The sequence below is a fragment of the Panulirus ornatus genome, chromosome 67, assembly GCF_036320965.1.
Source record: "Panulirus ornatus isolate Po-2019 chromosome 67, ASM3632096v1, whole genome shotgun sequence".
In the NCBI taxonomy this organism is placed as follows: domain Eukaryota; kingdom Metazoa; phylum Arthropoda; class Malacostraca; order Decapoda; family Palinuridae; genus Panulirus; species Panulirus ornatus.
The window spans coordinates 2,153,000-2,166,822 of NC_092290.1; the positions used below are offsets into that span (position 1 = coordinate 2,153,000).

At 43.6% G+C, this 13,823-nt stretch overlaps 1 protein-coding gene across 8 annotated transcripts in view; it reads right to left on the reverse strand.

Annotated features, from left to right (window-relative positions):
• Window positions 1–13,823, reverse strand: part of LOC139746992 (protein gustavus-like) — a 215,069-nt gene that overhangs the window by 5,100 nt on the left and 196,146 nt on the right. For 7 of the 8 annotated variants that reach the window (XM_071658704.1, XM_071658707.1, XM_071658706.1 and 4 more), the window contains 2 exons: window positions 3,067–3,260; window positions 1,911–2,096 (listed from right to left, as the gene is read on the reverse strand). In XM_071658704.1, the coding sequence (XP_071514805.1) occupies window positions 1,911–2,096; window positions 3,067–3,260 (380 nt within the window). Of the gene's footprint in view, window positions 1–1,910; window positions 2,097–3,066; window positions 3,261–10,906; window positions 12,240–13,823 lie in introns of those variants that run through there. The other variant, XM_071658700.1, reaches the window with a different exon arrangement.

A 13,823-nucleotide genomic window follows, 5' to 3' on the forward strand; every position in this document is an offset into this window, starting at 1 on the left:
AGGAACACTCTTCAGCTACCTCATACATGCTCCTCTTACCAACACACTTCTCCCTTACCCTATCATTCTTAATCTGATCAACTCTTTTGACACCACATAACGTCCTCAAACATTTCATTTCCATCACATCCACCCTCTTCCGTACTTTCTTTATATAAAGCCCAAACCCTGCATGCATAATACACCTTCAAGACTTTTATTCCATAAAATATAACCATCTTTAACCTCACTGACCTCTCTTTCCACACAATCCTCAATGCATCCAGGACCTTTGTCCCCTCAGCTGCCCTATGACTCAATTTAGCATCCATGGTTCCATTCCACACCCAGGTATCTAAAACAATCCACTTCCACCAGGTTCATTCCCTTCGATCTCGCACTCCAGATAACATGTCCATCTCCACTACTAAGCCCTATAACCCTACTTTTACTCACATTTACTCCCAGCTTTTTTTCACATGCTCTCCCAAACATAAAAACCAGATTCTGCAGTTTCTCACTTGAATACACCACTACTAGTTTGTAATCAGCAAACAGTGGCTGACTTATCTCCTAAGCCAAGCTACCCAACAGACTGCAGACCTGCCCCTCTTACTAAGACCCTAACATTCACTTCCCCTTACCACATCATTCATGAATATAAAATATTTTTGATATGATAAAGCAAATAATTTGGAACTGTTTAACAGTAAAGGGCATGGGAGGAAAACTCGTTCAGGCAACAATTAGCTGAGCAATATATTATATACTTGGCATAAAATATGATAAATCAGTTAATGGAAGTGTTTAACAGAATAAGGCATGGGAAGAAAACCCATTCTGGCAATAATCATCTTAAGACCCAAAGACACAAAGACACAAAGAAATTATCACAGTTAGCAAAAAATTTCAGTACAATTCAGCTGCTATGTTTAAAAAGCCCAATTATTTGCAAGATTTTTAGGAGTCTGAAGATCCATGAATATCTTGGACTGACTTCAAGTCAGAGGAAATACCTAAAAAAATGTTGGGTTAAGCCAGGCTATTTGGAGCAGTCATTTGTTGGATCCTATGCTGTGGGAATGTGGTCTCAATTCTCAGCTATATATCCATTTTACTGTTTTCTTGTAATACTGCTAGCAGTATAGTATATGATCTGAAGACAGTTTTCCTGCCTGTGCTCAGGATATATATGAAATAAACATCAAATGTGGAATGAAAAAATTCTACTACAAAGAAAATTATATGGTTTAGTACATCCTTACCTAGTGAAAAAAAAAAAGTACATGGGAAAGAAATAGCCAGCATAACAAGGTTAGACATCAGAGAGTAATATCAGAGGGAAGTGCAACCAAATATCTATAACATTCATATAGTAAGTCAGGTTTTCATTTTCCTTTAAAAGACTTCTGCAATCACTTCATAACTTCTATGCCACCAATTACTGACCAGTGGAATAATTTATGAATGAGTTACACTAATATCATAATTACTCATCATTACAAAAAGTAAAGTCTGTCAGTGTTTCCACTGTGTCTGCAAGGACTTCCTTATCATTCAAAATCACTAGAAATAAAATGAGAACTATGCTAGTTACATTTCACAAGTTTAGGTAATTAGTATACAACTATGGCGATAATTAGTAAGGAAAAAATTCCTTGTAAAAAACAATAGAAAAATATTAGTCAAGAAAGTATTCGGCATTTTTTTTTTAAACTTGGGCTATATATAATGACATGAGAAAACTCAACAAGTCTAAAACAAATTTCCAACATTATGACTACATTTAAGGACAGAAGCAGTTGTGGAAAATATGGTCCCAACAAGAAAGTCCAAGAAAAAAAATTTCATCTGTGACAAAATTATGAAGCATCTACTTCATGACATACATATTCAACATTCTTAAGTAATGGCTTGCAATTCTAACTAACCTGATACCCTTGAGAGTGCAGTGGGGCTTCATCTGTAGCTACTCCAACTACTGCATGTGTACCACGTTGCCGGGTGGACCAGTGAATTTCCCATACATGTAGACCCCGGGTGTAACCAACTCTTCCTCGAATACAATCAGTACTCTGGGCTACAGGGTGCCGGTGGAACGTCAGTTTGTCATCCTCCTAAAAGATAGTCATTATTATCATAACATTCTACATGAGCAAGGAAACGATTTATAATTAATGAATATCCCAAAATTCTACCATAATGCTCCGGGAATACACACTTTTGCTAAGCTGTAGGCATTAGTTACAGACAGTAAAGTTCTCTCTGAGGTCAGGCCTTAAATAAAATGTAAAGAACTTTTAAAAAGACACTAAAAAGTACTGAGGGGAAAATATTAGAAGAGTCTTGAAGGAAACGGAAAACCAGCCTTTTAAAAAGAGGCAAGTTTGGGAAGGCACAAGGTAAAGATTTCTAGACCTTAAGGGAATGGGAAAGAAAAAAAATCACAAAGGCTTATCCTTGAATTGACAAAGGCTACTTGGTAGTAATGATATAGTAGCTTAGTAAGTATTACTGATCTAGCTATTGGTATGGGAACACAACCAGCCAGTTCTCAAGTACAAAAAATACAAATCTACAAGTGGGTACAGTTTTGAGTTCAGATTAGCAGTTAACACAATGAATCGTTTTGAATTAAACTGTCACGTAAATACGCAAGGTATGAACTTCCCCTTTGGTTGAGAAAACAGTTTTGTACAGAGATGAATGTAACATGAATACAGTTCCATGAACATGAGTGATGCTGGATACCTTAGTTCCCCTTTCAAATTTATAATGATTCCTTGATGTATGGCTGTACAGTAGACTATAAATGTATGAATGTTCAGTTCCTAATCTTCAAACATCGACTGACTGAATTTCACTATCCTTTCCCCTAGCTGTACTGTATACGACATAAATAGGAATATGCCTAAGGCATACTACAACTGAAACAACACGAAGCTCTACTGTTATCAAATCAATATGAAATTGAATAACAAGATTTCATAATATATATATATATATATATATATATATATATATATATATATATATATATATATATATATATATATATATATATTAAGCAAATAAAAAAGTGCGCACCTTGACAAAAATATTTAAAGACCGGTCATCTGCATTCCAAGCATGCTTAAGGGAAGCTTCTCGGGGTACAGGTGGCATATCCAGCAGCAGGTCTAGCCGCTTGGGGCGGGTGTAATCTGGAGACATGGCCAACTCCCGGGTGAGGCGAGGTTGTAGCGACCCACCCTCGCCTCGACCCACTGACTTCATACCACCTGAAACAAAGAGACAACAGGATCAACCTACAGAAGCAAGGATAAAATGTACCCTTCCCAACCTGGAATTCAAAGTAATATACTTAGAGTTCAAAGTAATATTAACATACAATTCTGAACAACAGCAGGGAATGACATATAGAAGTACTGGTATCTAAATTTACGAATGGAGTCTGAGACCATTTCACACCCTCTATGTCACGTCTTCTCCCTTCACTCTCTTCCTCGCTCTTATCTCGGCGGATGTGTGAAATAATCAAAGTAATTTGGTGTGGAAAGATGAGTGTGGGGAAAAAGATACAGAACCAGTGCTAGAATTTCTTTATTATCTACACACTCTTTCTCGTCATCTTCTGGGGCTCTTTCGTTTTGTCCTATAAGCGGGCACAGGAAAAGAAAAAACTCTCCAACTCTATAGCCTTTTTCTTTTTCAAAAGGTAGATACTCAAGGCTCTTGTCCATGACTGAAGCCTTCGGTATGAGACAAAATATATCATACAATAGCTGGGATAAACGATGACATAGTAGCTCATTATAAACAAAAGAACTTCACGTGTCAACTATAGCAATGCTAATATGAAAAGCAAATATAATTGCTGCATTTCAATACTCAAATTATTTCTTCAAAGACATAATCTCTTCCACGCCATTAAAATTAGTATGCATCAGCAAAACAATTCACTTCACTGAATGTTCATAAATGTTTATTCATGTGTTCAAGTGGTTGTTCACCCGTTAAATATGATCAATCAACTCTTACATCAGTGACAGAAATCAACAAAACAGCACCTCCAGTCTTGACTGGTTTGTGCAGCATCAACGAGATACGTCGTTTGTAGCAATGCAACAAAATGCAATTATCTTCAAGAGTACTGTATACCGTATTTCACTGTTAACAATCAGTGGAGCCCCTTTACTTGTTTCCAATACTCATACATTGTTTCCTCTGTGATACGTTGTCTGCATTAACTTTTACAGGAATAACTTACATGGAAGAACAAACGATAACAAGTACTTTACTTTCAGGAAAAAAAAATGATACACTCGGAGGGATGACTTAGCATGTGAGACCAGTGATACAATCCCAAAGTTAAAGCACTTTTTTTTATTGGTAAATTCACTAGGTGGCGCCTTATATCCTGTTTGAGAACATACTGCCCGAGATAACACTTTGGTTGCTGATACACCACTGGGTCCACCAACCCATTCTAACAAAAGCAGGGATGATTGATTATGATTAACTCAATTTTCGAAAAAAGCTCATTTACGGAGGAACAGTCACTGTGATATTGGTGACATATAATTACCGGTCTACCTTGAATGCGCTAATTCCTCCATAATCGAACAAATGTATCAACCTTAGTAACTCTAAGATATCAGCATAACTTTCAGCATCCTGGTCTTTATACTTAGTTTAAAGCATATGACATAGTTCTCATACTATGACCATTATAAGCGCAATGCTATCTCATGCAACATTACTGATCCAAAAGGAATGCCATCCGCTTTAATATTGCATTTCCTGTTATCAATCCTACCTCTGGTTATGATCACTATTTCTTTGAAAGACTTAAAGCAACAGTCGGTCTCATCTTCCTCCTCGGTTTAATCAGACATAGAGCGACATGTGACATCCTGATTCTGTTGATCAATTGAATATATGCGAAGTGTTTCCTTCATCTTGAATGAATATGCCAGAATCTATAAATGACAAGCCTATCAGTATATATATTTGATAAAATGTAGTTTCATTATGTTATAATGCCATTCGTCTGCACTCCCGCTTCATTAACAGTAGTAACACACGTCTGGGAAATCTCACGTCAATTCGGTATACAATTATAATTACACATGCCTCTGAGGGAGATAAAATATTTGCAACAAAAGAACACTATATCATTTACAATGGCTGCATAAATTCATTAACAGGGAACTCTGACAGACAGAAGTTAGACGAGAATACTAACCAGTAAAGTCGAGGAATGTGAAAAATTGCGCAATACGTGAAGGACGCCCTTCATCTGCGCACCACCCAACAATCAATTCTTGGAGCCCATTCATACCAATCAGATATTCGCATGAGACTTTTTCTGCTTTTCTTAACGCGTTCTTGATGAGTGAAAAAGATATAAACCATGCTTCAAGAGTTTCATGCATTTTCCATCAATATATACCAACGTACAATTACAATAAACAGAACCTATCGTGTCATACACAGCATATAAACAAATTATAACACCCCATAATGGAGCGCACACAAAAAAATCAAATGCATGAGAAGTGTGTGGCAAGAGTCGAAGGATCGTTGCGGAATACTCAAGGCCAGGGTCGCACGGTACCCCCGGCAATGGAGCCCGCCACAAGACAAACGCTGCTACACCGTCGCCAAGAAACATTCCTCCTGTCCTAAATGATGGATACCCGTGTCGGGGAAGCTCACGTTAAAGTGAAATACTCTTAGAAGAGGGCAGGAGATCAGCCAAAAGCTGCGTGAGGAGCCTGGCGGTTGACGGAGAGAGGTACAGAGAGCGTCATGGTCAGGGTCACCTGGCTCCAGGCGGTCCGGCCACGTCTCGCTGGAGCTCCCACACTCGCAACAGACCCTCCCGCCACGTGAAGCAATGCCCACACCTGCCATACTATTATTCTACTTCCAACATAGTTCCACCTACCCTTTACGTACCCCATACAAAAATTCTAATCCACTATCACAATGAACTAGTTCGGGATTATTCAGAATATTTTCATCCTTTGTCGGTAATGACTTGAGACGAATTGTCATACAAGGAAAAAAAGAAACACCCGAGGTATTACTGGTCGGTAACTAATATAAAACGTGATAATATGCTCTACACGTTCTTCACACATTCCTCGTGAATAAATTCGTAACAATGAATTTGTGTTTCGCTTCGTTACAGCTACACTGGGTTTCGGATTTTTTTATGGAAGCAATCTCATATACGTAATATATATATATATATATATATATATATATATATATATATATATATATATATATATATATATATATAAGCATAATATTCAAAGACAAAATGAGATGTTTACGGATGTCAAGCATTTGCTGAGGAATGTCAAACTTCATTCCAGAGTGACCAATGTGATTTATCAATACTAAGCCATGTATCTTTGACTGTGGCATGGTATATCTAAACATAACAGTCTTCATATCTACAGGAACGATGTTAAGTATAATTAACATCTCAATATCATCATCAAGCAATATATATATATATATATATATATATATATATATATATATATATATATATATATATATGCTTATACCCACGAGGAAAATGAAATACGATAAGCCCCAAGTGCACTTTCCAGTTATAATAAGATTACACTTAAATGTACTTCGGGCTTATCGTGTTTCAATTTCCTCGTGGTTATCAGCAAACATAAGATCACGCCCACCACTGGAGGAAGTAAAGTGTTTTAGATATCTGGGAATGGATTTGGCAACGGATAGAACCATGGAAGCGGAAGTGAGTGAAAGGCGAGAACATTATCTTGGAAAGCAAAAATGGGTATGTTTGAAGGAATAGTGGTTCCAACAATGTTATATCGTTGCGAGGCGTGGGCTATAGATAGAGTTGTGCGGAGGAGGGTGGATGTGTTGGAAATGAGATGTTTGAGGACAATATGTGGTGTGAGGTGGTTTGATCGAGTAAGTAATGAAAGGGTAAGAAAGATGTATGGTAATAAACAGAGTGTGGTTGAAAGAGCAGAAGAGGGTATTTTGAAATGGTATGGTCATATGGAGAATGAGTGAGGAAAGATTGACAAAGAGGATATATGTATCAGAGGTGGAGGGAACGAGAAGTGGGAGACCAAATTGGAGGTGGAAGGATGGAGTGAAAAAGATTTCGAGCGATCGGGGCCTGAATATGCAGGAGGGTGAAAGGCGTGCAAGGAATAGCGTGAATTGGAACGATGTGGTATACCGGGGTCGACGCGCTGTCAATGGATTGAACCAGGGCATGTGAAGCGTTTGGGGTAAACCATGGAAAGTTTTGTGGGGCCTGGATGTGGAAAGGGAGATGTGGTTTCGGTGCATTATACATGACAGCTAGAGACTGAGTGTGAACGAATGTGGCCTTTGATGTCTTTTCCTCTTCCCCGCGCATGCGGGGAGAGGCGGTTGTCATTTCATGTGTGGCGGGGTGGCGAGGAGAATGAATAAAGGCTGCAAGTATGAATCATGTACATGTGTATATATGTATATGTCTATGTATGTATATATGGTGCTGGCAGTTAACCAAAACCCGTGTATTCTTAACTATATCTTTTAAATCGGTAAAGTTTTGTAACTGCTAATGTTCATGCACTCCATCCACGTTCATAAGAACTACGCATCATAGTACAACCATATACGCACTAGTCACCATCACCGGATCAACTCCTGGGCCCCTCACCGATACCACCCCCGGATTACCCCCAGGAAACCCCAGAACCCAACAACACTGTGCAATATGATATCATCTCCGTATTATCCCCTAGAATTCCACAACTAGAGAGACACTGCCCATTCGACGCACACCAGTGGAACACAAGATGGAACCCATTATTGACGACAATTTCAGCACTAAATGATGCCAACTCTCGTCACACAGCAAAAGAAAATGACATAAACAAGACTGCTAAACTTACTAACACAAACTAACGTGAATGACCAACCCAGTACTCCTGGAACGTGTTGAGAGCCAGCTTTCAAACCACATAATATTCATTGCACATGAAAATTAGCACGAATTCGAACTGATGCACAACAGCCACAGTAATGCCTCGGGATCCGCGCACAGCCTAGTCCAGAATCTCTAACCTACTGCCTGCATGTGTGTGAGGGGGAGTACGCCAACTGTGGACAGGTAGATGAACCCGCGTTATTAATAAGACCAAATGATCACGTTGCTCAGCGCCATTACGGACATCCCCTTCCTTGCGCGCAGACCCCCACCGGAAACTTGATGCACACACCCCACCGGAAACACTTTCGCCGCAACGAAGCCGTATGAAATATCCCACCGGAGAAACATCTAATAATTACAACACAGAACGAACCACTAAATCATATTGGGGAACATATAATAATTTCAACGGATGCAACATCGACCAAGATGGGAAGTTTTCGATTTACAAATTAAACACGAGACGCAAAACTTGTAAGGGATATGATGTGGGGCATGGTCAATTACCTGATCTAGTTTTGCAACGGACGGGCTGGCCTTCCGCCTGTTATCCCTAACCGAAAAAAATATATACAGGGGTATTTAAGCAGTCATAACATACTACCGCCATTAGACAAGGTTTTGATCAATAATGGTAGGAACAAACTATACCTAGAATGAGAAAATCTGGTATGAACAAACTATGCCTAGAATGAGAAAATCATAAAATCTGTCATAGCTTTTCCATAAATTCATTCATGCCAAAAAATATTACCGTCTATGATAGGGAAAATGACTTGCCACAGCTTTCGTTTAAAGACATTAAGGGCGCTCATTAAAGAAAATATATATAATCTTTCCTGTTCATATAATACTATAGTCCCAATAACGTCGTGGTGAAGTTTAAATATCACCACAGAAACCGTAATCTGGTATGAAATTCGTTTAATTATATAAGACATCGCCCGGCCATCATCGAGTACTGTCCTACAATATCTCGAGCCAACAGAACCTCCCCCCCCCCCCCTCAAGCGTTTTCTACTGAAAAAAAAAGAAAAACAGTTCAAAGCTGAGTTTAGTCTCGTCTCAAAGCTGAGCCTAGTGTGATCAAGTATTTGGTGCTCTCCCAAGCTGGTTGGATACCACTTGCTACCAACCATGCCAAACACAGCAATAGCAGCATAGCGTACCAGTGTGCCACGCGTTCACATCAATGCACCACCCACCCCCACCTCCTATCCACTCACTGATCGCGACAATCATCCTCTCATTGTTGCCATGTTTCCACACCACAATAATCGGCAATTCTGTCGTCAACCGCACCAAATATAGATGTACATCTAAGCATTCACAGTTCATTCGACTAGCCACCATGTCGTACTATCAAACAGAATGTGCTGGCACGGGTTCGCGTCCCACCAGAGAAAGACACCAACCACGTTAAATATGCTACCACCAGTCCAGTGTTGCCACAAGGCGCTCACGTCAATAAATGCAACCCCCCCCCCCCCCACCGTCCAACACACACACACAGACACACGCAACCGACCACGCTGAGCATACCGGTGTTGCTATACCGGTGAAGTGGCCCTTATCAACGCCAGATGTTTTACCAGTACTTGGTCGATGCTTCGAGGGCACTATCACGGGATGACCAACAACTGATAACGTTTGCGCGATCATCGGCCGACAGGAAGACCGCCTGAGGGAAGGTGGGGGGGGGGGGGGTAACAGGGGGGTGGGTCAACGTTCACTGGATGCCTCCATTTAAAATAGTTCAGTGGAAACAACCGGGACTTTTGAAGTGATGCGTAGGCGGGCGGTCCTGAAACAGCCATGGAACACCGCGTTGGGGAAGGCGTGGGCGGGATAGGTAGTGTCGAGACACTGAGATGGCGTGCATAATAGAGAGGTAGGAGGTAAACAAAGAGGTTGAGGGGCGGCAGGTGGGAGGTAAGGGCGGAGTTTTGGTCACGCTGGGAGTCTGTCATTACCAGCACCGTGACTCTCCTCTTCCGAGTCACCTGCCCCACCACACAACGGACCATACGCTCACCTCACCGACAGAAACACATTACAGAGAACAGGGAAGGAAGACAGCATTCCCAACCCTCAAACTATAACGTCTGCATATCAAGATTTAGAGATGATTTCTGATTTGTCGTTCTTGTGGTAATGGTATGGCCTGTGGTGAGGAATGGATGATAATGGCACCAACTGGAGTAGTGGTAGAGTCGGTAATAATTAGTGAATGGTAATGAGTTGCAATCAGCGCGACATAACAGTATAGCTTAAAAGTAATTACATGTGGATAACTTGTGATAACTACACTGATTTCTAAATCTTAACAGTACGACTTGTAATAAGTAAATGGTTACAGTGAGACTTGTAATAACTAAACGGTTAAAACACGAAATTTAAGTACTTTTGATCACAAAAAGGTGGCATTATGATTTCTACTGATCACTAGATAATATCATCATCAACCCCACTAATCCCGGAATGGTAAACAGCACGACTCCCGCTAATGGTACACGCCTTGGGAGTCGCTGAATGAATGAATGGTACCGTTTGGCCGACTGCCTCTGTATACAAACCACATTAAATAGTGACACCTGGTGACCACCGCATGGTGCTTGGTACCGTTCAGGTCGACTCCCTGGTGACTGGGGCATTACAGCAGGTGTACGAAGACCAGAATGCGAGCGTCCCAGCTACGTGGTAACAAAGACTGACCTTCACCAGCGCCCTCAACTCCCTCCCCCTCGCGTGTACACGCCTGCATACACGCCAGCTACAGCAGTCGCGCTTAGCTCTGAACTACACGCCAACCACAACACCCGTGCGTAGCCCTGAATCACACGCCAACCATAACAGGGGTGGTTGGAATCCCGCCTCTCCCCTCCCTAAGAACCTGACAGGTCCCGGTAGTGTCAGGAGAAAGTGTGGACTTACCGTAGTAGATGTGGTATGCGTGGTGGTCATAGTGTGGTTGGGGGGATACTAAGTCGCCGCCCGCCATGCTGCTGTCGTCTCCCACTTCTTCCTCTTCTGCTGCAGACGAAGCCGACGACTCGTCGTCGGGAAGCGACGACGCGACGGAAATGAGCGACGAGGCTCTGGACGGCCACTCGCTGGTGGTGGTGGTGGTGTTGTTCCGGTCAGCGTCAGTGTTGGTGTTGAGGGAGAACAACGATGCCCACCTGCTGACCAGCAGACTGTCAGGGGAGGAGGGGGCAGACACTGCTGCAGGAGGAGCGGTAGTGAGCAGCGGCCGCCGCAGGGGAGGAGCCTGACCACTCTGGCGCAGGTGCAGCCGCGCAACAGTTGTCAATAGTGCTGTGTCTGCAGGACTCAGTACGGCAGGCTCTTCACGGCTTACACGCACGTTCGTACGGCCGTTGGTCAGGAGTTCCGTCAGGTGTTGAAGACGACCTGGCAGGTCGGGGTAGGCCGTGGACAGGTCTCCGAGGGCGGCTAGTGGCCGCAGAAGGGCAGGGTGGTGCTCGTTGGCCGTGGGGAAGAAGGCCTCTCGGGAAAGCGAGCGAGCTATCCTCCTGTGTGACCACACGTGGCGAGCTAGAGGTCCGTCCGTGGCCTCCCCTGCTGCTGCACTGTGTCGCCGCCACTCCCGCACTCGTCCACCTCCCTCGACACACTCACTGGGAACACTGCTCGACTCACGCACCCTTCCCCCTTCACACTCGTCAACACTATCGGCGTGGTGGCCGCCAGACTCACGCACTTCACCCTTCTGCTGGTTTAGCTCGATGTATATGTCCGGGTGGGAGTTGTTGGTGCAGGAGTGGGTGTGGAGGAGGGGCGAGGCTGTGGCTGTGGTGCGCTCGGCCCGGCGCTGCCACGGTAACTGAGCCACACGACCGCTGGAACCCCCGCTCCCGCCGCCACCACCAACACCGCCACCGCAGTCTTCGACACAGCACCCATCCCGTCCGCACCTACACCCTCCATCACGCAGCACAGAATTCACCATTGTCTGATCCTTTTCGCCGCTACTTGACTAAGTTAGGCCACCTTCCCGTCAGCCAGAGGACAGTCGGCCGTCTGGGGCGACACTCATCAGCGTTGAGCCTTCCCAAGATAAAACAGCAGTCACTACTAATATCAAGCTCCACCAGGAGTAACTCGGAAACAACACACGCGCGGGCACTGTCGAGCACACCAGCACGACGTACAAACGCACGGAGCAGGGCGGGGCACGGGGAAGACGCACATACAGAGACAACGAGAGGAGGTAAGTACCAGAGGCTTGGCACCTATGAACTGAGGCAAGCAGCCAGGTGACACGTGGGGTATACTCCCTGGGAGCGACGGGGGCGCCAGCATGCCAAGCCCTGGCCGGCCGAGGTGAGCCGGAGGGGGGGGAGGGAGGTGGGTGGTGCTAGTAGCAGGGGGGGGCGGGGGTTCACATACTGAGTCACTACTGTCCAGGTGGGAGGAGGGAGGGGATCTCCAAGAAGGTAAAGTCAAGGTGCACGTGACGTCACAGTCTAAAATATTCCGTCTTACACAATACTTTTCGAACATTATATAAAATACGACTACGTACACTCAAGTTTCTATGAGGATGTCCTGCTCACAAATAACTTACGCACAAAATCAACAATAGTAAGACTCCCTTGCGCGTGTTATGGATGACAAGCTTAAACACAACCCGGGAATAATAAGCTTATGCTGAGCATCACAAGGCAGGCACATATTGCAGCTTAACAACCGACAGACGTCATCTGCACTATGATGTAATCAGGTAGGAATGACAAACGCGGAAATTTCTGTACTGTACACTTCCAGTATGACGATTGTGAGGTGGCGTGCGTGCAGGGCTGGAGTGAGGAGCCCCTTGTTGTCCTTCCCACAGAGGCCGAGGACGACAAGTGGTCATTAACGCCGAGTCTTGAGTGCACGTGGTCGTTATCACAAAGCCTGACGACACGTGGTCGTTCTACCAGAGGAGTGGGGAATGACACGCTGTCGTTACACCACGCTGGGGACGACTTGAGGTCGCTACTGTACGCTCGGAACAAGTCGTCGTCATCACAGTCTGCAAACGACTCGTGGTCGTTTACCAAGACCCGGGGAAACGAAACCATGACCACCACCACACGACAACACCCCACGGGAGGTGAACACACATTTTTCTAATCGTGATTATCAAAGGCGATTGTTGCATCTGCTATAAATACCATATTCGCCGCTATGTTCCTGGGGGTCAGAGTACCTCAAGGCGAGACAGACGCCCCCAAGTCCTTCGTCTCTCATGCCCTTGCAACACACACGCCCAAGGTGCAACCAACCAACCATAGGGCGAGATGTCAACACGCCAAGATGTCTTCCGACACACGATCACCATGAATGTTCGCAATGCTGATAAAATGTACATTTCCTTATAACGTTCACATAGAAAACATGCATGGTGTACTTTGACACATCTACAATCTCTCTCTCTCTCTCTCTCTCTCTCTCTCTCTCTCTCTCTCTCTCTCTCTCTCCGGTTATCATAATTCTTGTTTTACAATCAGCTTCAGACTTTTCTGTTCATGTTACAATAATTTTGCTTTGCACTCTGAACCCTTTTTGGTATAATTTTGTGGCGCCAACTTCCTAAAAACATTACGGCATTATTTCTATTCTAAACATCTTGAAGTTAGTGATTACACATTCACCCATAATTAATGCATCATTATAAATGTTTAGTTACATTTTTTTTGTGCCTGAATAACCTTTAATGGTGCTGTTTGAAGCCGACCAACATCTTAGGACTTGCATGGCCATACCTCACTCAGCGCATGGGAACTTTTGACCTGACCTGTGACGGGAGTTGAGGTCAATGGTCATACCTTCTTGACCAAGG